Here is a 27,812-nt window from a genome sequence, read left to right on the forward strand (position 1 = left end):
CCCGAGGGACTTTCCTGGTGGTCCAGTGGTTAAGACTCCGCACTCCCAATGCAGGGGGCCTGGGTTTGATCCCTGGTCAGGGACCTAGGTCCCGCATGCCGCAACTGAAGATCCCGCGTGCCGCAACTAAGACCTTGCGCAAACAAATTAATTAATTAATTTAAAAAAACCCAAACCCTGAGGTTTAAGGACATTAAATTAGTTGCTCCAAATCCATTAGTGCAGTGTGGGACGCTGGTGGAAACCCAGGTCTGTCTGACTCCAGATCCAGTATCTCTGGCCCTTTCATTTCTAAAGGGTCTGCTCAGTATTTTAGTCAGACAGCCTAAAGCAGCCATCCTCAAACTTTTTCATCTCAGGACCCCTCTGCACACTTAAAAGTGACTGAAGACCCAGAAAAGTTTTTGTTTCTGTAGGTTACGCATTTGAAATTAAAAGTGAGGACATTTAAAAATATTTGTTAACTGATTTAAAAATAACACTAGAGTATTGCATGTTAACATAAATGTTTTTATGAAAAATAATTTTACTTTCCCAAACAAAATATCTAGTGAAAAGAGTGGCATTGTTTTACACTTTTGCAAATCTCTTTAATGTCCTTAGCAGAAGACAGCTGGGTTCCCACAGCGCCTTTTGTATTCAGTCTGTTGCAATATGTTGTTTTGGTTGAAGGATTGGCAAAACTCTGGCCTCACATAGATATGTAGTCGGAACAGTGTGGAGTATCTTAATATCCTTCTCACATAATTGTGGACATCCTTCTTTGATACTATGCCAAAATCCAACAAATAGTAGTTTCTTAAAGATGAATTGCAACGTAGAATCTAAAAATGAATGTTTCGTACTCTGTTACGTGAAAATGTACTGGTCTGTTTGGCACTTGGAACGGGTCTTTTGTCCTTGCATGATTTTGTATCATTCTGCATCCATCATTTGGAAAATGCTGGTTCACTGAGTCATGTAGACCTTCTCAGTATACGGTGGAAAGCTCTACCATACACTCCTGGGAGGATGAGAGTGGGAAAGGCAATTAATGTTATAATGTATAAGTTTCGACCTTGCAAATTCCCTGAATGGTCTCATGGATCCTCCAGGGGTCCTCTGACCATACTTTGAGAACTGCTGGTCTGTAGTATAAACCGAATGGTCATTGACCACAAAGCCCTGTGAGAGGACACAAAAGAAATAAAAAATTAAATCCAGTGATCCTAACACTTAAAAAGAAAAGTATGTTTAATTCAGTATGTGAAATTAAGGAAAGGCAAAAAAAAAAAAGCAGTGAGCACTTAATTTTACAAAGCAGTAAGAAAAACCAAAACACTTTGGGTCTCATCCTCTGTTTGTGTACATATGCATGAGTGATGATGTCCAATCTGTGCAGCTACTCGTGACCCCAAGTCACAGCCATGCCATGGCTCCTAGACCAGCCTCCTGTGAGCGGAGGGTAGCTGGAGAGTCTGGGATGATGAGAAGCATGTGGGGAAGAGAGGCAGCAGTGAGAAAGAGAGGCTTGGTGGAAGCCTTGAAGGAAGAGCAGGATACAGTGTAGTGGGGGAGTGTGTCCAGGTTGAGACAGGACCACAGACTGTTCCCTCCAATCTCCCTGAAGAAGGGTGAACACAGCTCGCAGTGTGGGCAGCCAGTCAGAGCCCAGGGCGGGCCACTCCGGGTCTGAAATGGCACTTGACCAGCGTGGCTTGGGTGCTGCGTTGGCCAGACTGAGCTGTAAATGTGCTTCTGTGGCACCCTCCAGCTCTGTCATCTGTCCCCTACAATAAACCTACATCATTGAAGTATACTTTATATGCGTAAAATACACACAATAGCCCTATAACTTCCACCCAAATAAAGAACTTCTCCATCGCACCAGTAAGTTTTCCCCGTGCCCTTTCCCATTGAATATCTTTCCAACCCTGTGCTCAGAGGAAACCACTATTCTATCTTCTTTCACAGCAGATTAGTTTTATCCACTCTTGAACTTCATCTAAATGTGATCAATCATTCAGTAGGTATGCATATTGTTTTTGAGAGTTATCCATGTTGTTGCACTTATCAGCAGTGCATTCTTTTTTTTTTTTAAATCAGTGAGTATTTTACCCTAAGTATACCACAATTTGTTTATCTGTTTTCCTATTGATGGACTTTTCGGTTATATCTGGGTTTTGACTATAATCTTCTGTGGATACTATGAACATAAATGCATGCAGTTTGTTTTCTAGGGGATAGCCTTGGGGTGGAGTTGCTGCATTGTATGCTAAGTGTGTGTTTAACTTTATTGGAAACAACAGCAGAATACACATTCTTCTCAAGCTCACATGGAATGGTCACCAAGATAGAGCACATTCTGGACCATAAAACACACTTTAACAACTATAAAGTAATAGAAATTATACAACATCTGTTGTCAGACTATGATGGAATTAAACTAAAATTCAATAACAGAAAAATATCTGGAAAATCCAAAAATACATGGAGATTAAACAACACACTTCTAAATAACACATGGGTCAAAGAAGAATTCTCAAGAGAAATTTTAAAATATTTTGGACCAAATGAAAATGAAAACACAACTTATCAAAATTTGTGGAATGCGGCCAAAGCAGTACTTAGACAACATTTATAACATTGAATGCATGTATTAGAAAAGAAGAAAGATCTAAAGTTAATAACCTAAGTTTCTACCTTAGGAAACTAGAAAATGAAAAGCAAAGCAAATCCAAAGTAAGTATAAGAAAACAAATAATAAGAATTAGGGCAGTAAAATAGAAAATAGGAAATCAATTAAACCAAACACTAGTTCTTTGAAAAGATCAATAAAATTGATAAGCCTCTAATCAGACTAAGATAAAACAAGAGGGAACATAAATTACCAATATCAGAAATTAAATTGAAACCATCAGTACAGATCCTATGGACATTAAAAGGATAATAAAGGAATACTGTGAACAACTTCTATGCCCACAAATTTCATACTCTAGATGAAATGGGTGAATTCCTTAAAAGACACAATTTGCCAAAACTCACACCAGAAGAAATAGCCGATTTGAATCAGCCTATATTCATTAAAGAAATTGAATCAATAATTAATAACATTCCAAAACAGAAAGTACCAGGCCCAAATGGGTTCACTGGTGAATTCTGACAAACATTTAAGGAAGAAATTGTAATAATTCTCTACACTCTCTTTCAGAAGATAGAGGGAATACTTCCAACTCATTCTGGGAGGCTATCATTGCCCTATTATCAAAACCAGATAAAGACATTACAAGAAAAGAAAACTATAGACCAGTATCTCTCGTGAACATAAAGGCAAAATTTCTCAACAAAATATTAGCAAATAAAAATCCAACAATGTATAAACAGAATTTTACACCACAACCAAGCAGGCTTTATCTTAGCTCTGCAGGAGTGAATCAATATTCAAAAATCAATTCGTGTAATCCATCACATGAACAGGCTGAAAAAGACAGATCACATGATTGTATTAATAGATGCAGAAAAAGCATTTGACAAAATCCACCACACCCACAACACAGAGTTCATGATTAAAACTCCCAGGAAACTAGAAACACAGAGGAGCTGCCTCAACTTGATAAAGAATATCTACAAAATAATCTATAGCTAACATCGTATTTAATGGTGAGAAACTCGAGGCTTTCCCACGGAGATCAGGTACAAGGCAAGGATGTCCCCTCTCACTACTCCAGTACTGGACATTCTATCTATTCATTAAGACTAATAAGAAAAAGAAAGAAAAGGTATACACATTGGGGAGGAAGAACTAAAACTGTCTTTGTTCACAGATGACATGATCGTCTATGTAGAAAATTCAAAGAATCAACAAAAAAACTTTGGGAACTAAGTGATTATAGCAAGGTTGCAGGATACAAAGTTTATCAATTTGACATAAAAGTCCACCTTTTTCTATATATCAGCAATGAACAAGTGGAATTTGAAATTAAGAACACAATACCTTTGAATTAGCACCCCCCAAAATGAAATACTTAGGTATAAATCTAACAAAAGGTGTACAAAATCTATATGAGGAAAACTACAGAACTCTGATGAACAAAATCAAAGAAAAACTGAATAAATGGAGAGATATTCTATGTTTGCAGACAGACTCAATATTTTGAAGATGTCAGTTCTTCCCAACTTGATCTATAGATTCAATGCCATCCCAATCAAAGCCCTTATTTTGTGCATGTTGGCAAACTGATTCTAAAGTTTATTTGTAGAGGCAAAAGACCCAGAATAGCCAACACAATATTGAAGGAAAAGAACAAAGTCAGAAGATTGTCACTACCCGACTCCAATACTTACTGTAAAGCTACAATAATCAAGGCAGTGTGATATGGGTGAAAGAAAAGGCAAATAGATCAAGGGAACAGAATAGAGAGCTCAGAAATAGACCTGCATTAAGTATAATTAACTGATCTTTGACAAAGGAGCAAAGGCAATACAGTGGAAAAAAGATAGTCTCTTTAACAAATGGTGCTGAAACAACTGGACATTCACGTGCAGAAAATGAATCTAGACACAAATCTTATACCCTTTACAAAAATTAATTCAAAACTATAAAATTCCTACAAGTTAGCGTGGGAGAAAACCTACATGGTCTTGGGTATGGTGATCAGCCTTTTTAGATGCAATGCCAAAGGTACCTTCCATGAAAGAAATCATTGATAAGCTGGACTTATTAAAATTGGATCCTACTACCCTGAAAAAGACAATGTCTAGAGAATTGTAAGACAAACTGCAGACCTTTAACAATCTGATGAAGGACTGTTATCCAAAATATACAAAGAACTCAAAACTCAACAACAAGAATACAGACAACCTGTTAAAGTGGGCCAAAGACCTTACCAGACACCTCACCAAAGAAGGTACACAGATGGCAAATAAGCATAGGAAAAGATGCTCCACATCATATGTCATCAGGGAAATGCAAATTAGAACAAAAATAAGTTACCAAAACACACCTATTTGAATGGCCAAAATCTTGAACACTGACAACACCAAATGCTGACAAGGATGTGCAGCAACAGGATCTCTCATGCATTGTTGGTGGGAAGGCAAAATGGTCCAGTCACTTTGGAAAATAGTTTGGCAGGTTCTTACAAAACTAAACATATGCTAACCATACGATCTAGCATTTGTACTCCTTTGTACTCACCCAAAGGACTTGAAAATTTATGTTCATAGGAAAACCTGCACCCAGATGTTTATAGCAGCTTTATTAATAATTGCCCATCCTTGGAAGTAACCAAGATTTCCTTTAGTACGTGAGTGGATAAAGAAACTGGTATGTTTAGAAAATGGAATATTTCAGTGCTGAAAGGAAGTGAGCTATTAAGTCATAAGAAGATACGGAGGAGCCTTAAATGTATAGTACTAAGTGACAAAAGCCAATCTGAGAAGACTATGCACTGTATGGTTCCAACTACATGACATTCTGGAAAAGACAAAATTATGGAGACAATAAAATAATCAGTGATTGGCAGGGAGTGGGTTGGAAGGATGACTAGGCAGGGCAAAGGGGTTTTAAGGCAGGGAAATCACTCTGTATGAGTCCATAATGATGAATATATGTCATTATACATTTGTGCAAACGTGTGCAAAACCGAGAGTGAGGTCTAATGTAAACTAGACTTTTGGTGTTCATGATGTGTCGGTTCATTAATGATGTGTAGGTTCATCAGTTCTTACAAATATACATAATGATGTGTAGGTTCATCACATCATTGTCGGTTCATTAATGATGTGTAGGTTCATCAGTTCTTACAAATATACACTCTGGTGGGGATGTTGATAATGCAGGACAGGAGATATATAGGAAATTCTGTATCTTCCCCTCAATTTTGCTGTGAACCTAAAACGGCTCTAAAATGTTTGTGTTAATTAAAAAAAAAAAAAGACGTCTAGTATGTTTAGGTCCCAAGACATTAAGGTGTGGTCGAGACCATCCTCTGCTCCGAATGCCTTTCATTTGTAACCCTTGTTGGAAGAAGGAAACCAAGGTTGGTGAGGTTGGTCTTTATTACCTTTAATTGGATGATTCCTTCCCTGTTTCTGATCTTCCCCCTTCCCAGGGTCCTGTAGATCCTCCTGTTTCCTGGGCTCTGCCCCTTGAGCAGCCTTCTGGGTCCTCATCTCAGATCAGCTCCATAACCCCACTCTCCTCTCAGGGTACTGCCGCCTCCTGACTTGCCGTCTCTTACCGCGGAAATCAGTGGTTTGCGCATTATCCACGTGTTCACCAGAGACCTGTGAAGAAGCCCCTCTGTGTCAGGCTCTGTTCCAGGCCCTGGGGTCCCAGAGATGCTCACAATGAGCTTATATCCTGCCGAAGGAGACAGACAGTAAACAGCCCCCCAAACAAGGAAAAGAATTCGGATGGGGATAAGAGCAGTGAAGAAGAGCCATGGGGAGTGACGGGTGGGTCCAGGGAAGCCCTCTCGCAGGAGCCCCCTTTGTGTGCAGATGTGACCGTCAGGAAGGAGACATTGATAGCCTCAATCACCGGTCTCAGGGGTAGTCTGAGGGCCTTTTGATGTCCTCTTCTCCGTATCTTTTACATCTCCTGCTTGTTTTCCTCTTTCACTGTAACGTCCTTCTAACACCCCAGCATCCTGGTGCTCTCCACCAGTCTGAGCTCACCATCGCGCTGTGCCCCCAGGGATGCGCCCCCCCAGCCCTGTGGAAGCGTACCAGGAAGCCACATTTTACCCAAGGGCACTTGTTAACCCCCCCGAGTTAGAGCTGAGGAGTCTGACAGTAGACTCTGCACACTAAGTAATCGGGAGCCCAAGTCCATTGATGTAGACGTTAACCTCAAGTGAACACCTTGTGTTGAATTATATCCTATTTTGAATTGACTGGGTTGTCCAGGGATTTTCAAGCCTTGAATATATACAATTTTAAAAGATGGTCCTGGTGTGGTAATGACTCAGACCCCTAGCAAAAGCAAACACATATCTTTTCTGGAGAAAATTATTTTCACTAGCCTCAAGACATTCTTCTATATAGTTCTTTAAATGCACTCTCCAGTGCACCTCCAGGAAAACAGCTTCCAAGTATTTCAGACAAATCAGGATCATCAGATGTAGGCTGTTTATTAGGTAGGCTGATTATGACTAATGAACTAAAAGCAGCCTTTGAGATACCTTCAGGAAACAGAATTTTATAAAAAGTCATTAACAGTTTTGAAAAAGAACCCAATAGAATTTCTAGAAATAAAAAAATGCACAGTAACAAACTCAAGGAACAGATTTAGCAGCAGATTCCATAGAGCTGAACACGTAATTAGTGAAGGGAAATTAGTGGAGGGAAAGTCAGAAAAAGCTACACACGGAGCAAATAAAGACAAAGGGTGAGTGATGTTAGGGAGACCCAGTGATAAGGTCTCACAGCTGCAGAAGGAGAAGAGGGGAAGTTCGTTTCCAGAAATTTCTGGACATTTCAATGCATTTAATCTCCAGCTGTATGATAAATAAGAAAAAACAGAATTGACTTAATTGTAAAGAAGTTAAATCTAATCCTGTAAAAAAAATATTTTTAAGCCTTAACATTTTATGTGCTACAGCTTTCTGAGATGGAGAATTAAACTTAGGAAGCGAGGTTATTCACAGATACAAGTAGATGGAACTTAAGGGTAATGACTATTAAAATACTATTACTAGAGGCCCTGGAGTTGTCCTGTTGCTGTGATTTAAGCAAGTAGGTAAACTCACAGAGGGAATAAATGTGGAGTCACTCGGAATCCTGGAGAATCCTCGCTCACTCACTGATGAACTTTGTGACGTTTGATGTTTCACTTTGCCATTTGCAAAATGGTTCAGATGTCTTCCCTTTGGCCTATTGTGCGGTTGAAGAAGATTTCTCAGTGAAACGTCCAGAACAGAGCATGTCCCGTGGTGGGGCGCTCCATGGCTGAAGGGTGGTAACTGTCATGAACAGTCAGCTGAGTTCAAAGTGCACGTGGAAAGTAAACATGAACTTCTTTACAAAACAGAAACAGACTCACAGACTTAGAGACCAGACTTATGGTTACCAGGGGGAAGGGCGTGGGGGAGGGATAGAATAGATTGGGAGTTTGGGACTGACATGTACACACTGCTATATTTAAAATAGATAACCAACAAGGACCTACTGTATAGCACAGGGGACTCTGCTCAGTACTCTGTAATAACCTAAATGGGGGAAAAAAATTGAAAAAGAATAGATACATGTATATGGATAACTGAATCACTTTGCTGTACACCTGAAACTAACACAACATTGCTAATTAGTATACTAATTACTAATATACTCCAATATAAACTAAAATTTTTTTAAAATATTAATAAAAACATTCATGTGGGAAGTAAACATGCAAGAATTGCTAGGAAATACCTAAGCAAAAGGAAATAAGGCAGAAAGAACAGAATATAAAGTCAGACATGGACATGATTACACATGGGCCTTAATATGAGGAAGGGGCATTTCAGACCAACGGAGGGAGATTTTCATTCAACAAACAGTGAACAACTGGCTGGACAGCTGGAGGAAAATAAGTTTGGATTTCCATCCAAATTTAATCTAGAGGGATCAAATATTTTAGTTAAAAAATAAGAAAATATGGGGAAAGGGAGGGAGAAAAAGGCCTCTCTAAGCAAAACGAAGCTCAACAAATTGTAAAAAGAAAAATAAAAAATGTTTTAACTGCCTAGGGGGAAAAATTTCATACTCAACAACAAACAGGGAAGAAGTTTTTTATTACCTACAATAAGGAAATAATAAATATAGGATTTTAAAAGCTATAATACACAATTTAGTATTATATATCCATACGTACAGGAGATGTCCCTTTGTGTAGAAAGCAAGGGCGCTTTACACTATATTTATATATGCGAGGGTGTCCCCTCCCTTCTCAGCTCCTTGCTATTTTAGTTGTTTCATATCAAAGTGTTTTAAGGAAAGCCTCTTCTTTTTTTTCTTTAACACTCCACACTTCCAACACAAAGGGCACAGTTTTGATCCCTGGTAGGGGAACTAAGATTCCACATGCCACATGGCATGGCTAAATAAAAAAAATAAATAAAAGAAGAGAAAAAGAAAAAAAAGAAAGAATGCTTAATTGAGACCTTAGAGTACCATCCCCTGACCAGCTGTGCCAACTTGGATTGATTTGTAGTGACTGTGGACACTGTATTGAAAAGGGTTCTATGATTTCATCCAGACTCAGTAGGAAAGACGCTCAGTTTGGGACTTCCCTGGTGGCGCAGTGGATAAGACTCCACTCTCCCAATGCAGGAGGTCCAGGTTCGCTACCTGATCAGGGAACTAGGTCCCACATGCATGCCGCAGCTAAGTTTGCCTGCCACAACTAAGGAGACTGCGAGTCACAATGAAGGAGCCCTGGAGCCATAACTAAGGAGCCTGCCTGCCACAAATAAGACTCGGCACAACCAAATAAATAAAAATCAAAAAAAAAAACAAAAACAAAAACAAAAAAACAAAAACAAAAAACAAAAAAAAATCAATCTGTTTTTTTAAAAAGAACAGAGTCACACATTTATTTTTATTCTATTTTTGGCTGTGTTGGGTCTTCATTTCTGTGTGAGGGCTTTCTCTAGTTGTGGCAAGCGGGGGCCACTCTTCATCACGGTGCGCGGGCCTCTCACTACCACGGCCTCTCTTGTTGTGGAGCACAGGCTCCAGATGCGCCGGCTCAGTAGTTGTGGCTCATGGGCCTAGTTGCTCCGCGGCATGTGGGATCTTCCCAGATCAGGGCTGGAACCCGTGTCCCCTGCATTAGCAGGCAGATTCTCAACCACTGCGCCACCAGGGAAGCCCCAGAACGTCTATTTTATTTTATTTTTTTCGGAAAGCCTCTTCTTAAACGGCAGTGCTTTCCCAAAGTAAGCAAGTAAGGTAAAAATCAAGCAGTAAAAAATTATCCTTGAAAATCCTTTTTTAAAAAAAAAAAATTTTAATATATTTATTTATTTATTCACTGGCTGCTTTGGGTCTTCGTTGCTGCACATGGGCTTTCTATAGTTGTGGCGAGCGGGCGATACTCTGTTGCAGTGCGCGGACTTCTCGTTGCGGTGGCTTCTCTTTGTTGCGGAGCACAGGCTCTAGGTGAGCAGGCTTCAGTAGTTGTGGCACGCGGGCTCAGTAATTATGGCTCACTGGCTCTAGAGTGCAGGCTCAGTAGTTGTGCTGCATGGGATCAGTTGCTCCATGGCATGTGGGATCTCCTGGGACCAGGGCTCAAACCCGTGTGTCCTGCATTAGCAGGCGGACTCTTTTTTTTTAATATAAATTTATTTATTTATTTATTTTTGACTTCGTCGGGTCTTTGTTGTTGCGGGCGGGCCTTCTCTAATTGCATTGAGCGGGGGCTACTCTTCACTGCAGTGCGCGGGCTTCTTATTGTGGTGGGTTCTCTTGTTGTGGAGCACGGGCTCTAGGTACGTGGGCTTCAGTAGTTGTGGCACACGGGCTTCAGTAGTTGTGGCGCATGGGCTTAGTTGCTCCGCAGCATGTGGGATCTTCCAGGACCGGGGCTCTAACCCGTGTCCCCTGCACTGGCAGGCAGATTCTTAACCACCGCGCCACCAGGGAAGTCCCCAGGCAGATTCTTAACCACTGAGCCACCAGGGAAGTCCCTGAAAAGCCTTTGAAATGAAACATGCACAAACACAGCTGGGGGGCAGGGGAGTGGGGCATGTCAGTGAATACAACATCCATCCGGGTCTGTTTTGGCAAAATCTCAGGATTACCAGTAGACAAGCCCAGCAGTTCTTCTAGGAATTTATTTATTTACTTGTTTCACATAAGTGAAACATTCTGTGTGAGAGGTTTTCATTACAGAGTAGTAGTCCTAACAGTAGTCCTAACAAAAGGTGGAAAAGAAACAGCTGGTAAATTGTGGTCCATCTTTGCTGTAGGATGCTCTGCAGGTGTGGAAAGAATGAGGACGAGCTCTGTGTACATAAGCAGCTCACTCTCCAAGGTATCTTGAGAAGCAAGATGTGGGTCAGAGTGAGAGGATGTTATGGTTTGTTAAAGTGTGGGGGGAAGATACTCTTATTTGTTGAATATGTACAGAGAACTTCTGGAAGGACACCCGAGAAATGAATAACCTTGGTTCTCTATTGGATAGAGAGGATGCAGGAGTAGGGAGGTGGTCTATCACTACCTACCTTTTAATATACGTTTACAAATTGAACTATGTTTATCTAGTCCACAAATTATTTCTCGAGGCTACTATAATCAGAAAAAAAAAGGCTAACAACTTAATAGAAAAATGGGCAACATATGTGACTATATAGTTCCTGGAAAAAGAAACATGCACAACATAGGGAACTCTACTCAATGCTCTGTGGTGACCTACACGAGAAGGAAATCCAAAAAATAGGGGATATATGTATACGTATAGCTGATTCACTTTGCAGTACGTATAAACTAGCACAATATTGTAAAGCAACTATACTCCAATAAGAAAACAACAAAAAATTAAAAAAAGAAATACACAAAGATCACAAATGGCTTTTAAACTTATGAAAGCATGCCAAGGCCATCACTTTAATGAGAGAGCCAATTAGAACAATATTAAGATTTTTTTTCAACAATAGATTTGTATAGATCAAAAAGTTGGATAATACGGTGTGTTGGGAAAGGTATGAACAAAGGCATTCTCGTATGCTGATGGTGGGCGTGTAAGCGGGTATAACTTCTCTGTTGAGCCCTGGGAAATTTCTGATAAAGCTCAGAATTCACATACCCTTTAATTCAGTAATTCACTTCCAGGAATTTGTTTTAAATCCACCCCAATATTTATGCCAAGATGTATGCACAGAGGTGTTCATTGTGGCATTATTAATAGCAGAAAAGACTGAAGATAACCAAAAATGCCCTTCTGCAGCCTACTTAAAGAATAGGTTCGTGCAACAATAGAATATGTGGTTAAAAGATCCATAATCCAACAGTAAAAGATGGTTCATCAAACAATAAAAGAATAGAATAATAAAAGAATAGAACAGTAAAACAGCAAAAGAATCCAGTGGTGGAATAGAATACAGGAGTCAAGAAGAGCAGGCCAAATGTGTGTGCGCTTATGTACTATGCTCTCCGAGACATTATAAATAACGTAAAAGGTAAGTTGTGAAATGTACAACATGATACCTTGTGTGTAAAAAGGATGAGGGAAATATATATGGGCTTGCGTAAGCAGAGAATAGCTCTGAAGACTACAGGGACAGTGGCGGTCTCTGAGGACGGAACTCTGGACCTGGGGGTGGGGTGCACATACCTGTGGAGGGGATCAGGCTTGCTGTGGGTCGAGGGGCTATTAGAGAGAGAAGAGCTTTGAAGATGAGCCGGTGGCCCAGGGAAACATGAGGTTGGGAGGGGGAGCGAAGCAGAGGGTGTATTTTTTTCAGTGCACGTTTATTTTCAAAATTTTCAAAGTAAAGTGGCTTTATAGTATGCTCAGGGAAATGCAACCGCTTTTTCATTTTTATGTGTTTCCATTTTATATGCATCAATGTCCCCTGGTTGTTTCTGCTTTTTCACTTACATGCATTTCATGTACATTTTTCATGTGTATTACAAGTAATGTTTGCCTCTGATACCTATCATTTTATACACTGAGATATCACCCACATCCCTCAGGATGACTACTAAAAGTTTTAAAGAACAAAAAATAATGTGTCAGTGAGGATGTGGAAAAATTGGAACACTTGTGCACTGTTATTAGGAGTGTACAATGGTGCAGCCACTGTGGACAACAGTATGGCGGTTCCTCAGAAAAATTAAAATAGAATTACCATCGGATCCGGCAATCCCACTTCACGTATATACCCAAAAGAACTGAAAAGATATTTACACCCCCATGTTCACAGCGGCATTCTTCACACTAGTTAAGTGGTGGGAACAACCCAAGTGTTCATCAAGGGATGAATGGAGAAACAAGATGTGGTCTATCTATACATGTCATGGAATATTATTTGGCCTTCAAAAGGGTTGAGATCCCGTCACATGCTACAACATGGATGAACCTTGAGGACATTACACTAAGGGAAATAAGCCAGTTATAACAAGACAAACACTGCATGATTCCACTTATACGAGGCGTCTGAAGTAGTCAAAGTCTGCAAAGAGAAAATAGAACGGTGGTTTACCAGGTGCAGGGGGGAAGGAGATGCGGAGTTGGTGATTAATAGCCGCAGAGCTTTAGCTTTGCAAGATGAAAAAGTTCTGGGGTTCTGTTGGGCAATAATGTGAACATCCTTAAGACTACTGAACTGTACACTTAAAAGTGTATGTTTTTTAATTTGGTGAAAGGTGATGAATTTTATGTTATGCACTTTTTGACCATGTTTAAAAAAAAAAACTGAAAGCAAACCCAGAGACAAAGCTCCGTCTCTGAAGTGAAGTGAGCTCAAGACGAAGGTGAGATTCTCGGCAGATGAAACCAACACTCCCTTTAATGAGCTGATCGATGTGTTTCATGTAACTGTTAGGCATAGTTGGAGAATGACTCCTGAGTACTGCTGTAGAGCAGCTCAGAAAGGCATCCACACTGAAACGAGCCATGCTGGGGCCGGGTACTGTTCTGAAGTCCTCGGGAAGGATTCCTAATTGAGACCCCTGTCTTCTGTTCCCTCTGATTTAGAAGACAGCAGGCAGAGGGTGACCTAGAAAAATAAGGCCACACTGTCCACAGGGCATGTGTCCCCAGGCCCCCTGGATGGCACTGGATGGATGGGAGCTTCTCAGGAGGCAAAGACGGTGGTAGAGGGCGGGTCACAGCCAAGCCCCCCGTGACACCCCAGGGTACTTTGCGTCACTGTGGAAGCCTCCGGGCTTTCTCGGGGAAGCAGAACTGCAGGAGCCAGTGGACCCCGAGGGTGGCGACCCTGCCTCTCTGGAACTCTTTTTCCACAAGAGTGACCAACTGCCCTTAGAGCCTTAACTTACCCTTGGGAGCCTGAGGCCTCTGTGACTACAGTGGTTTCAAAAGCTCTGTAAAACCTGCTGGATGTCTGGAATGTAAGCCCACATGTGGCGCGGAGAAGCGGCTCTCCCTTCTTGGAAGTGGGCCATCTTCTGGGAAGCCTAACTCCCACCAGAGCCTGGCCTCCTGTAAACCCAAGGACCTGCAGGCCTGCCGCCCTGACCACGGGGCCTGGGACATCGTGCTCACCCTATTTTCCCTGATCGACCAGGAGCAAAGGAGGAAGCCTGCTGGGCTGTGCAAACAGCAGCGGGCAGGAAGTTAAACAGCCTTAGAACGGGGACCTGTACTTCAAACCTGGATTTCCCTGGGACTTCGCTTTGACGTCTCAAAGACTCAGAGTATGCCTAATATGCCTATCTTGGCGGTCACTTGACTTTGTGAGACATTCGATTGGGGTCTGGGGCCGCCAACCGTAAAGGCACGGGGTCCTCCCTTCAGAGCAAAACCCGCCCGTTCTCGCTGGTCCCCAGTCAGCCTGGGCCGCCGAGCCGGAGATCGAAGGCGCCACCAGCGCACCTGCCCCGCGCACCTGCCCGCCCTCCCCGCCGCCGGCCGGCCACCGGCCGGCCCCACCGGCCGGCCCCCGGGGCGTGTCGCCCAGGGGTCCGCCCAGTCCTTGCGAGGCTCCCTCGGTCACCCTGAGCTGCGGCCCAGGCTCCGGAGGGTCCGGAGCCGCAGCTGGAAGATGCGCCCCGCGGCTGCCGGTGAGTGCGGGCGGAGGGAAGGGGGACCCGGCATGGGAGACTCGACCCCTCGCCCTACCTGGCACCAGGCACGCTGAGCCAGAGGTGGAGGCGGCACGTGCCGGGAGGGAGGGGCTTCTCTTGGACCGGAGCTCAGGAAGGCGCCCAGCGAATCCAGCAGGGGCAAATGGGCTGGGGTCTCCCGCCGCCTTCCTGCCGGTCGCCACTGCCCCAGCTGCGTGCAGGGCCGGGGTGCGGGCAGATCAGTGACTGTGACGTTTTGCCTGGAAAGTAGGCGTTGGCTGAGCGCAGCTAGAGCAGGACCCAGTGAGGCCAGGGGGAGAGGGCTCCCTCCAGCCGAGGGCAGGTGCCGGTAGGAGCGGGCCCCGGCCCCATCTCCGACCTCCTGGGCCGGGCGCCGTTTAGAGGCACTTGCGGACTCCACCTGGGGCTCCTCGGGCTGCCATCAGAGGTCATTATAGCCGCAGGTCCACCTGACCAGTCAAGGAAATGATGAAAAGTGCGGAGACAGGGAGACAACCCCTTTTCAGTCACCAGCCTGTGGGTGGGTGAGAAGTGGGGACGCATTAGCATGGACTGTCCCATTGTCCCTTATTATAACAGTTCCGGTAGCATCTTTTTATAAGGCTTCCCCACACACACCATTCTATCAAAGTACTTGAGCCTGAGAAGATTTGGGGGAAAAAACAGGAAGGAGGAAAGAAAACCTCCGACTCTTTCCGAGCCGTTTCATCTCCCGCTGCTCGCCTTCCTGACGGTGGCCTCCGCGCGCCTCTCCCGCCCGCCTGCCTGCCCTGCGTATGCAAGGCGCTCTGGGGTCCCGGAACCGACGGCCTCTGACACACATTCCCTTTCTAAGTGGTTTTGCTGTTTCTTCCTATAATCTGAGGAATCTGGAGTCCTTCCAGAGCAAGGCAGCGTGTTATGCAAAATTAAAAGTTCAACACTGGAAAGTTCTCTTGGCCTCTCTAGGGACCAGCGCCCCACCTCTCAGTGGCAGGTCATTGCCTCCAGGTGTTTGCCTCTGTGGCCTCCTTCCTTCCTAAGTGGCGTTCTGGTTGTGTGGTCTCACTGCAGAAGGTTCTGAGGACCCCCTTTCTGCTCCATCCCCAATGGGTAGGAAAGCCAAATTTTAAGACTTTTTATTTGTGTAAAATATGCAAGTTTTCTACAAAACCATTTATTTGTGAACAGCACTGTCTCTGGTAACTTGTGTGCATTGTAGGATAAATGCAAGGAGATACATATCTCTTTTCTTGGGAGAAAAGATCTCCCTGGGGGCACTGACTTTCATTACAGCTATTTTGGAAGAATTTTTTTCCTCATGCCTATATTGTATACTTACTGTCCAATTTTGCTGCTCACTTAGTGGAAAATGCTGGATATGATCAGATTGCTTTCCCTCCACTCACAGCTTTTTCGCATGCAGCCCATGTGATTCATTTGTGAGCTATGTGGTCCTTTCACATCAAGGTTTGAGGTCACACCAGGTTGTCATATATCCAGGGGTGTGGCTGTCAGCGAAATTACTCACAGAAGCTCAGGGCCACATCACTTTTGCTTTTGTGAGCTAAAGATTAGGTAACGTTCGTGGAAGCAGCATGTCCCTGGATGCTTCAGTCAAGCCCCAGGTCTGTCCCATGTAGGGACACAGCTCACAAGAAGGACATTCAGACTAAAGGGATGAAGTAAACTAAGCCACCACCACCCTTCACAAGCTGGAGGAAGCTTCCCAGAGCAGTCACCCTGATTCCTCAAAATTAAGGGCATTGGCATGTGAACTTTGGAAGGTGGGTTACCTTGCCAACCTGCTGAGGTGTTCAGCTGTGACACTTCCCAGCCCTACTGCCAACAAGCCTCCATCAGCAGGACAGTGATAACAGTGGACACTGGGGCCAGCAGAGCCTGGAGCCACAAAGCAGCTGCACCCCGAGTCTGGCGTATCCACCCCTCAGGGACAAGAGGTGCAGGTGTGGCTGCCTCAAGGCGAGGGAATGTGGGTTCCTGTGGGGAGGTGGCCAGTGAGAAACCTCATCCTTATCCACTTCATGTGGAGGGAAATCCCTCCGAAGTGTCTCCTTCTGGGTTCAGAATGGCCCTCTGCAGCGCCCCTGGATTGGATGGGAGGGGGATCCCCCCCCTTACCTGTAGCCTGCCTTCATGTACACTGGCTTCAGGACTGCTTTGTCCTCCAGCCTAAGTGAAGTGTCAGGGCCAGCCTGAGACCCCCAAGAAGCTGAGGGTGGAGTGAGGGTAGGACACACACACGTGCGCCCTAAAAGAGAGCCTCTGAGGAGGAAGTTCCGCCTTCCTACCTGTGCTCGGCATTGGCCTTTGATCTAATACTCACGGGCACCTGCTGTGTGGAAGTGCTTAGGATGTGTCCATGGGCTGATGTCCACTTTATTACCTTATGAGAAAAGGCCGGATCCTGGTCACAGAGCCACAGAAGGTTCGCAGACTCTGTGTACTTCCTCTGCCTGCCCCCCAACTCTGAAGCTGCTGGACCCCTCCTTCCAGGGCAGGCCCTTCCCCCGCCGCCCCCCCACCCCCACCCCGAGCTGTCTTAGCTGAGTCCCTGAGCCCTCGCCTTTCCCAGGACAAATCCTCGCCTGTGCCTGCCCCATCCCAGGTGCAGGGTCCACCGCCAGCCCGTGCCCCATCTTCTCACGATGAACTGGTCCCAGTGCATGCTGCTGGGTCTGCCTCCCTCCCCGAGCTGGTTCTGGCTCCAGTCATGGCTTCCGCAGCCACGGCAGGAAACCTGGCCTGGGGGTCCACCGCTGCGCCCCTCACCCAGACCACAGACGCTTTGTAGCCTTCCCAGGAGCCCTGGAAAATGTCCAGGGAGGGGTGCCTGTGGTCCCACAAGCCCGGGGCTCACAGCGCTCCTAGTGAGGACACGTGGGCTTTTATTCTCTCCTCATTGCCTTCCCTGTCACTTCCACCCATGTTTCCTTGTCCACCTGGGGACCAAACCGTGCCTCCCTTCCATGCGGGGAGGAAGGTATCTGAGAGGTGACAGCATGCTCCCTTTCAGTCATCTCCGAATCAAAAGCAACTCTTCACTCAAAGATCTCACGTGTGACACTCAGAAGATCTGAATAATCTCTGCTTTGCCAATTTTCTTCAAATACGACACTTGGATAAAATAGTCTGGCAGTGAATCGACACACAGGACACTGAACTATTGTTTTTGAACCTGAGACTCTTATCGATGCTGAACCCACGTTTCCGGCAGGCAGATCACACTGTTCACTCAGGGTGCCTCCAGTGGCGTTTTCCGGAACATCCTGTGACCCTCGCACCGTCCTAGTCATGCGGGCACAGACCTGGAGGGGAGAGCCATGGTGGGCAGCTCCGACAAGGCATGTGAAGGGCTGACCTGAGGGTGCCTGTGCAGGCTTCACCCAGGAGGCCACAGAGCCACACTGGAGTCCTTGAAGGAGCGGACAGGTGGCCAGGGGTCTGGAGGAGAGCGCCCTGGGGGCAGAGGGACAAACTCGAACCCAGGCTACAGCAGGAAGGGGCAGCCACTGCAGTGGGTCAGCACGGCTGGAGCACAGAGCAAACGAAGGACAGCGCACCAGCTTCACCTGTTGTTCTCACTGTGTTTCTGTGGCTGGTTTCTCCGGCTCGGAGACGTCCCTCCATCCTAGGAATTGCAGCGGCCACGCTGTCTCAGGCATTTCCCAGCAGGAAGCCATCTCTGCATTACGTTCTAACCATCTTTGGGACTGCGTGGTTTGGAAAAGAGAAAGAAATAGCTGATGTTGAAATATGCACTTGAAAAAAGACCAAATGGTCCAGGTGAGACAGAGGCATCCCATTTCACCAGGATGACTACCTAAGCTAAGCAGACACCTGGCAAACACCAGCAAATACTGACCCGATATAACCTAACCGTTGGGGGAAACCTCGAGGTGCTAGGCATGAAGAGGGAGCCTAGGTCCAGAGCTCAACAGAGCCGGACTGACAGAGGTTTGCGTTTCATCACCACCCGGAGAGAGAGGCCCCCCCCCGGGCTTGGTGCTGGAGGGCTGCGGCTGCACGTTTGGACAGGGGGCCGGGGAACACCCACTGGTCTCTGCTCAGGGCTCTGGGCGGGGAGACACCAGCCCTCTGACACCAACTGTGTGTCCAGCCATTCAGCTCAGCTCCGACACAACACCCACAATAAGCTCCAGAGCCCAGGGGTTAAGGGCAGTGCCCTCCACGAGCTGCCCTGTCTTCAGACGCCAGCCACAGGCTTCGGGCGCCGCCCGCACTTCTAACCAGCTTGCTACAAGTCTGGGGGTTCCCACAATTCCTGGAGGGTTCAATAATTTGCTAGAACAACTCACAGAAACACTGAAAGCATCACTCTGCTTAAGATTACAGTTTTAGGGCTTCCCTGGTGGCGCAGTGGTTGAGAGTCCGCCTGCCGATGCAGGGGACACGGGTTCGTGCCCCGGTCCGGGAAGATCCCACGTGCCGCGGAGCGGCTGGGCCCGTGAGCCATGGCCGCTGAGCCTGCGCGTCCGGAGCCTGTGCTCCGCAACGGGAGAGGCCACAACAGTGAGAGGCCCGCGTACCGCAAAAAAAAAAAAAAAAAGATTACAGTTTTATTGTATAGGATACAAGTCAGGACCAGCCAAATGCAGGGACATGCAGGGTGAAGAGGAGTTCCGTGCCCACAGCCCTGGGAGTCAGGGTGCATCCCCCACCTGGCACATCAGTGTGTTCCCCACCAGGAGGCCCCCCAAGCTTCTGAGTCCCGAGTTTCATTGGGGTCTTACTCTGTCTTTGGTCACAGGACAGCTTGCCTGCCCTCTCCCCTCCTGGAGGTCCGGGGGCGGGGCTGAGGTGTGGGCAGGGTCTTTCCGGGCTGGTTGGCCCCTCCCCAGAAGCTATCCTAGGACCCACCCCGAGTCACCTCATTAGCATAAGCTCAGGCGTGGCTGAAAGGGGCCCCTTATGAACAACAGCAGACGCTCCTATCAGGAAATTCCAAGGGTTTCAGGAGTTCTGTGTCAGAAACTGGGATAAAGATGAGATATATTCTTTATTCTACCCCTTTGGTAGACAAGCACCCAACACGGGGAGCACGTAGGTTCTCTAGCAGCGAGAGAGAAGAGCTAAGATGCTGCGGGCCTGGGGAGACCGAGGCCGTAGAGATGTAGCAAAGTCTATGGAGGTCACCCCAGTAAGACTGGCTGGCGGATCCCACTGAGGGCTGGCAGGGGGACGTATGGGGTCAGGAAGAGGCCCAGACATCTGACCCTGTCCTGGGCAAGATGTGGGGCAGGAGCGGACTCGGGGAGCCGGGAGAATCAAGGGTTTCATGTGGGACGTGCTAAGTGTCAGGCCCTGCGAGACGTCCCGGGTGCCCAGAGGGATCAGCAAGTGGACACGCTTGTCGGGAGCTCAGAGGATGGTCTGGGGGTCAGTTCATCTGGGATCCTGCGGAGAGAGCCAGGCTGCACCGTGTGAGGGAAAAGCCAGCAGAGACAAAGTGGGAGACACCCCCAGCCCGCCCCAGGAGTGTGGGTGCTGCCCGGGGGGACATGGATGGGTCAGGACCGTCATCGGGGGCCTGGGGCTGGCAGCCTGGAGGCTTTGGAGGCCTAGACTAGCACAGCTGCCCTGAGCCGTGGGTGGAAGGTGAGGCCTGGAGGCCGATCCAGAGGACGGTTATTTCCAGACGCTTGGCCTGAGAGGGGACAGAAATGAGGCAGCCGAGGAGGGTGTGTGGTCAGGTGGGTGGGCTCTTCCTCTCGCCTCCCCTCCCCTCCTCTTGTTTTACTTCCTTCCTTCCATCCATCCAACCATCCGTCCTCTTCTTATTTCTCAGGACTGGACATATCGGTACATAAACACTGATGGGACCATCCCTGAGGTCCCTTTACGCAGGGCCTCGGGCCATCCCTGCATCTTGGCAGTTTTGGTAATCCTGCACAGTCCTGACCTGCGAGCTATTTAAGGAGTAAAGTCTGTAAGGCCCGGGGGCAGATTGTCTGTGAAGGGACAGAGCTGTCCCTTAGGCCTCCTGTAACCCAGGAGCGGGGCAGTGCCTTTTCCTGCAGCATTGAGAGGAAGGTTCTGGAGTTGACAAACTCTCTGCAGGGACTTTGTGCCGCCAGGAGCCTTGGGTGTCCCCGCAGCCTTGTTTCTGAGGATACTGACAGTCTGGGGACCTTTTCCAGTGTCACGGGGCGGTTGTGTGCTCACGGGCACCAGGTACCCTCCTCAGCACTGCTGACACAGCAGTAAGCAAAACAGAGCTGCCCCGCCGCCCCCGAGAGCTTCCAGGAGCTTCCAGCGGCTCATGAGGGAAGGGCCGCTTCTGTCCTTAGGCCCCTGGCAGGGCCGCCTGATGAGTCCTTGACCTAATCCTCTGAGGACGCTCTGAGACCCAACACAGCAGCAAATAGGGAACCTCGGCCCGGACGGCTTTCACATCCTGTTCTTGGTACCCACTCTTGTGGCTCCACTGAGTGGCCCCGGGCCCTCTCCAGCCCACCGCCTCCGGGGTGATTCCCCGCAGGGCATCCTGCTGACACTGGTCCAGGGATGCCACCCAGGGAAGGCCGAGGAGGAGAGGGTCAGTGGGCGAGGCAGCCCACGTGTCTTGTCTTGTCTGCATGCAGGCACCCTAAAGGCAGTGTTCTTCATCTTCGCCTCCCTGTGCGCCTGGTATTCTGGGTACCTGCTGGCAGAGCTCATTCCAGATGTGACCCTGTCCCGAGCTGCCTACAGCATCCGGAGCATCGGTGAGAGGCCTGTCCTCAAAGGTGGGTACCACAGTGGGGTCCAAGCAAGGACTCGCAACCCAGCTGCTGTGCTGAGACTGGGCCCTGACCTCAGCACTGCCCCTACTGGCCGTTTATGTTGATGATCATGGCGAGGGGGAGGGGAGGGGAGGGGGGAGGGGAGGGGAGGGGGGAGGAGAGGGGAGGGGAGGGGAGGGGAGGGGAGGGGGGAGGGGAGGGGAGGGGGGAGGGGAGGGGAGGGGGAGGGGAGGGGAGGGGAGGGGGGAGGGGAGGGGAGGGGAGGGGGAGGGGAGGGGGGAGGAGGAGGGGGAGGGGACGGGAGGGGAGAGGAGGGGGGAGGGGAGGGGAGGGGAGGGGGGAGGGGAGGGGAGGGGGAGGGGAGGGGGAGGGGAGGGGAGGGGGAGGGGAGGGGGAGGGGAGGGGAGGGGGAGGGGAGGGGGAGGGGAGGGGGAGGGGAGGGGAGGGGGAGGGAGGGGAGGGGAGGGGAGGGGGAGGGGGAGGGAGGGGAAAAAGCCTCTCTGGTAGTTCCCATACTATTCCAAGGTAGGTACCCCTCCTCATGCCTCATGGACCCCAAGGCAAAACATGATGTTAAAAAAACAAACTTTATGGGCAAGATGCGTTAAATAAAAATATGTGTTGGAATTAGGAATGAAGTAAATTATAAGATATCCACTAAAAATTACATTGGAAAACGTGTGGGACCCTAAATAGTCATATGCACCCTTTTTCACAATCTCATGGTAAATAGGTGCGCTGGTGTATTTTTAACACAGAAATAAACTCTACAAAATGAATTTGCACAAATATAAAGAACTGGGTAATGATTTTACAAATTTGTAAAAAAAAACATTCCTTTTCAGATTTAATTACCTTTTGTGTCCAAGAAAAAAAAAAAAAGAACTCTCCAGAAATCGACTGTGACTGGTGTTTTTATTTTAGATAAGGTTTTCACAGTGAATTTGCTTGTAATCAGATAGATTATTGCATATGGATTGTGGACGAGGCCCAGTGCGGCGGGGGAGACCCCCATGTGTGGAGGGCGTGGGAACTGCCCTCAAAGGGCTTGCTTTCTCATTTTCTCCTTTTTTACACAAAAGGTGGACTTGGTCCTGGTTACAGGCTTGCGTCTAGGAGCTGCCTCTGACCCGGTGTTTCTAGAAGGGCTCGTTTACGTGGTTTCTGATTCCCGCCAACGGGGGCCGGGGAGGAACTGTCACCCTCCCCCCTGACTGAAGCACAGCAAGTTTTGGGAACCCAAGGGTGGTAGTGAGAGCCGGCTGTGACACTGCATCCTGACACCTGCTGGCTCGGGACCTCCACTCTGGGGGGACACATGACTGCTTGGGGGCTGGACTCAGAGTTTGGAGGGAGTCTTTGATTCATAGCCCAGTGCTCACATGAACGAGAGGTTCAAAGGGGACAGCATGGTGCATGGGACCAGGCTAGCTTTGCGGCCAGGCTTACTCTGTGCTGTCATGAGCAGTGTGGCCGGGGAGATGCTCCTCAGGGACATGTGCCCCTTATCCAGGCGCTGCCCCCCTCCTGTGCCTGCCAGAGAGGCAGGAAGAGGGTGCTTTCCCCGCCTTGGGACCAGGCTCCAGGACGAGCTCAGCTTCTGTAGGCTGCAGGGCTCTGGAGCCCCTCCGTTACGCCGACCCTGCACATTGTCCTACGTTCCGCAGTCCCCCGGGCCACGTGCGGGGGACACATCCGCTCAGAATCGGAAGCAAAGGAAGGATCACGTTGAGATGTGAGATCAGTGTTGGGCTCTGAGCGAAATGAGCCTCGGATACCGAGGCTCTGAGCACTGAACCCCCGTGGCCAAGGCCCCCCCTAGTGAGACGACCCACTCCCACCTCCTTGGGCTGGCCCCCCTTTATCCAGGTTTGGCTTTCTCCACTTCCTTATCTTTTCTCTTAAAAAGGCCCATTTCTTGACTCAGCTGTGGAGGCCCTTGATCTTGGCTTCAGATCTCCGTGAAGTTAACTCTTACCCTGCAAGCCCAGCTCTCCTGGGTTCACACCGTCTGTCCATAGGTTGGATGTTGCCTCCTCTCCGTTTCCACGCGATTTCGCACTCATGGGCAAGTCCCACTGGCTTGCGCTCATTTCCTAGACATGGCCCAGCTCTTCCCGGTCAGGATCCTTGGGAGCTGCTGGAATCTGCGTGGGCACCAGCTCTCCCTGCTCTGGCCTCCCTGCCTCTCCCTATTCCTCGTGTTTCATTGGGGGCGATTAGGCCTCACATTCAGTCCCTCGACTTTGTGGAAGGTTCTGTGCTCGCCGCCGGGAAAGGACAGACGCACAGTCTCCCTCCCCCGGCAGGGCTCAGCTTCCCAAGTCTCCCCTCCTCGGACTACCTCTCCCCTTTTTCTCCGCATTGGGCTGCCCCCCGCAGGCCTACAAGCCCTGCACTTGCCCAGCTTCAAGACCCAAGAAAGTGCCCAGGGTCAGCAACACAGGCATCATTGGTCTAACGGATGGGGGAGCTTACACGTCTGGAACAAGGTCCTGGAGCCTCTCCCCACCGTGGTGGGCAGGACCTGGCCGCAGACTTTGCTCCTCGGGGCAGGGGGGGTTGGCAGTTACGAGGGAATTGGCCTCAGGTTGGCTCATCGGTTACCAGGGAAACCAGCAGAGGACCAGGCCCCTCACCGCCCCCTTGATAAGAACAGTCACTAGCTGAGCCCGGGGCAAGCACGTAGGAAGGTCAGTCATGTGAGTGGGGTGTCGGTGCAGCAGGCCCTGGTCAAGCAGAGGAGGGACAGAGAGCAAGAGGACAGCCACGTCGAGTGGTCTGGCCACACTCCCCGATTCTCACCTCTGTACCGGGGTGGAGGTAACCTGCCTGCCACGCCATCACTGCCACGGCCCAAGCCTCCCTCATTTTGTTGATTTCTCCCTTTATCCCCACTTCCCTCTCTGACTTCTCTCCCAGCGCTCAGAGGCATCTAATGACACCTTTCTGCTTGAACAGCTAATTGCAGACCAGGCTGTCCTGTTTTACCAGCCTGCATTCCGGTGCTCTTACAGACCTGGCTCTTGGTGTCACTCAGCGCCATGCCCAAGGCCCCGTCGTGCTGTGGGCGTTCCTCCTCCGAAGCTGCTCGCAGCTGCATCGCGCCGGCGCACGAGTCCTCGCCTTTTCCTCCTCTTTCCCTCCTAAGGACTTGGAGACGGCTCCTCATTGCCTCTAGCTTACACCACACAGAGGCTGTGCGGGGAGCACCCTCGCAGATCTCTCTGTGGACCTGGCTGAAATTTTCTTCGGGATTTACATACGCAGGAGTGGAGCCATAGCGTGCGTGTCAGCTTCAGGTGACTCAGTCGAGGCCGACGCCTTTCCAGAATGGGCCTGCCTGCCAGGCTCCCGTCTCACACCATCCTCACCAACACTCGCATGTCCCAGCTTTCTGAGTTTGCCAGTCGGACAGGCATAACGTGGCAGCTCACTGCTGTGACGAGCATTTCTCAGGTTTCCAGTGAGTTTTGGAACACCAAGCCAGGCTGTGATTACTACAGTCACCCCCCGCGTCCATGGGGGATCGATTCCAGGACCCCCGCGGATACCAAAATGCACGATGCTCAAGTGCCTTATATAAAGCGGTGCAATATTTGCACATAACCTACCCACATCCTCCCGTATACTTTATTTTTTTCTCTTCTTTTTTCCTTCCAATTTTATTGAGATATAATTGACATACAATGCTGTATAAGTTTAACGCATACAGCATAATGATTTGACTTACAAACATCAGGAAATGATTTTCACAAGTTTAGTGAATATCCATCATCTCATATCGATAGAAAATTAAAGAAATAGAAAAAAAATTGTGATAAGAATTCTGAGGATTTACCCTCTTGACAAACCCTCCTACACACTTTAAGTCATCTCTAGATTACATACAATACCTAAGACAATGTAAATGCTATACAAATCGTTGCCTACAGGATGCAAATTCAAATTCTGCTTTTTGGATCTTTCTGGAATTTTTTGGAATCTTTTCAGTCTCTGGTTGGTTGAATCCAAGATGCAAACCCTCGGAAAGGAGGGAGGGCCGACCATGTTTCTTTCTGACGGGCAGAAGGACGGACAAGGGACAGCTGAGGGGAAGAACCCAAACTCCCTGGAACCTCCGTATGGCTTGATCCCGTTCCCTCTGTCTCCTCCCACCACGCTTCCCCACCTCACCCCAGTTTGGAACCTGCTGCCCTGCCTTAGGCCCCTGTCCTGGATGTGCACTTAGAGATCGTACTCAGGGCTCACAAGGCTTGTTGGTCCCGGTGCCAATGAAAGAAGGGCAAGTAGTGAATGCCTGCAAGTTCAGCTTCACAGCTTATTTCTAGGCGAAATAAACTTTATCTTGATATATATGTGTGTGTGTGTGTGTGTGTGTGTGTGTGTGTGTGTGTGTGTGTGTGTGTGTGTGTATCACTGAATCACTTTGCTGTACACCTGAAATAAACGTTACCTAGAAACCGTATATCCGGGACTTCCCTGGTGGTGCAGTGGTTAAGAATCTGCCTGCCGATGCAGGGGACACGGGTTCGAGCCCTGGTCCGGGAAGAACCCACATGCTGCGGAGCAACTAAGCTTGTGCGCCACAACTACTGAGCCTGCGCTCTAGAGCCTGTGCTCTGCAACAAGAGAAGCCACCGCAGAGAGAAGGCCACCCACCGAAACGAAGAGCGGCCCCTGCTTGCCGCAGCTAGTGAAAGCCCACGTGCAGCAACAAAGATGCAGCACAGCCAAAAATAAATAAATTAATTAAATAAATGTATAAAAAAGAAGCCATATATCTGTACATATATGTGTGTGTGTATATATATATATATATATATATATATATAAAACTGAATCACTTTGCTATACACCTGAAACTCACACAACATTTTTTTTTCTTTTTTTCTTTTTTTTTTTGTGGTACGCGGGCCTCTCACTGTTGTGGCCTCTCCCGCTGCGGAGCACAGGCTCCGGACGCGCAGGCTCAGCAGCCATGGCCCACGGGCCCAACCGCTCCACAGTATGTGGGATCTTCCCGGACCGGGACACGAACCCGCGTCCCCTGCATGGGCAGGCGGACTCTCAACCACTGCGCCACCAGGGAAACCTCACACAACATTTTCAATCAGCTATCAACTATACTTCAATAAAAAAGAAACCATTCACTTGCTATTTTTACAATATAGCAATATATTTTAATATTATTTACATTATATTAAATATATAAAGCTCTTATTTGATATGTTTGCAGACACAGCCCTTAGCTAAATCATAAAAATGCAGATTGTTTTCTAAAGCTTCCCAACATTTTTGTGAAGAAGCACTCTTTCCCCTTTTGGTCCTCTCCTTCCCTGTTACTCAGAGGTTTAATTTCTCACCCAAGTTTAACTTCTCTCTGCTCTCTGAGCTGCGTCGTGTACTTACTGATCAGACCATGTGGCTGGCATAGGGGAGAGTCAGCACACAGGGCTAGTGGCTGGGAAGATGGGTAGTTACACCTGTGTAGTCGTTCTTAACTGTTCAGCCTCAAAAGCAGTGTGGGTGACGCTTAGCCATGGCTCCGGAAGATATGCTGTCTCTTTCACCCCATGGGAATCTTTCTCCCACTCATTGGCAATGTTATCAGACCCTGTTTGCTTCTGTTTTTTCAGCTGGCTTAAAAATAAAGTAAAATACCCTTTCTGGTTTCCCTCCCTACCTCCCATACGAATCTGCTATCATTCTGTCTCCAAACTACCGTGACCCGTGGGGGTCAGGTGGTACGCGGCGTCCTCGTGACCTTATCTCTTAAGCTCTCCTGGGACTGGGGCTGTGTTAGACCATCCACCTCTATGGGTCACAGCACACCTGTCTGCACGCCCAGTGCTCGGTGAGGATGGAGGTCAAAAGGATCATGTAGTCAGGGCACTCCGACAGCATCGTGATGACGGCATAGGACCTGGAAATATTGTCCTTCTCCAAGAGCAGGGAGCTGGTTCAGTGAATCTTGAAGGAGTCCTGCCAAGAAGAGCAGGGGCCAGTGAGCAAGTTTGTGTGCTTGTTAGGGAAGGCTCGCCTACATTAAGCGAAATGCAGGTGGCAGGCAGAATGAGTGTGGATCTCACTTTAAGAGGGTTCTCTCCAGATTGAGTACAGAGCTTCCTCCACTTATGATGGGGTTGCATCCCAATACGCCTATAATGAGTTGAAAATACCATAAGTTCAAAATGCATTTAACACACCCAACATACTGAACATCCTTGCTTAGCCTAGCCTGCCTTAACCATGCTCTGAACACGTACACTAGCCTACAGTTGGGCCACCTCATCTATCACAAAGCCTATTTTCTAACTGTGTTGA

At 48.0% G+C, this 27,812-nt stretch overlaps 1 protein-coding gene across 1 annotated transcript in view; it reads left to right on the forward strand.

The window, feature by feature from the left end:
• FAM3B (FAM3 metabolism regulating signaling molecule B) overlaps positions 1-27,812 on the forward strand; it is a 54,453-nt gene that overhangs the window by 3,704 nt on the left and 22,937 nt on the right. The window contains exon 2 of the mRNA XM_060150953.1: positions 21,345-21,488. Coding sequence (XP_060006936.1) covers positions 21,345-21,488 — 144 coding nt within the window. The remainder of the gene's footprint in view (positions 1-21,344; positions 21,489-27,812) is intronic.

Source organism: Lagenorhynchus albirostris, chromosome 5 (genome assembly GCF_949774975.1).
Source record: "Lagenorhynchus albirostris chromosome 5, mLagAlb1.1, whole genome shotgun sequence".
Lineage (NCBI taxonomy): Eukaryota > Metazoa > Chordata > Mammalia > Artiodactyla > Delphinidae > Lagenorhynchus > Lagenorhynchus albirostris.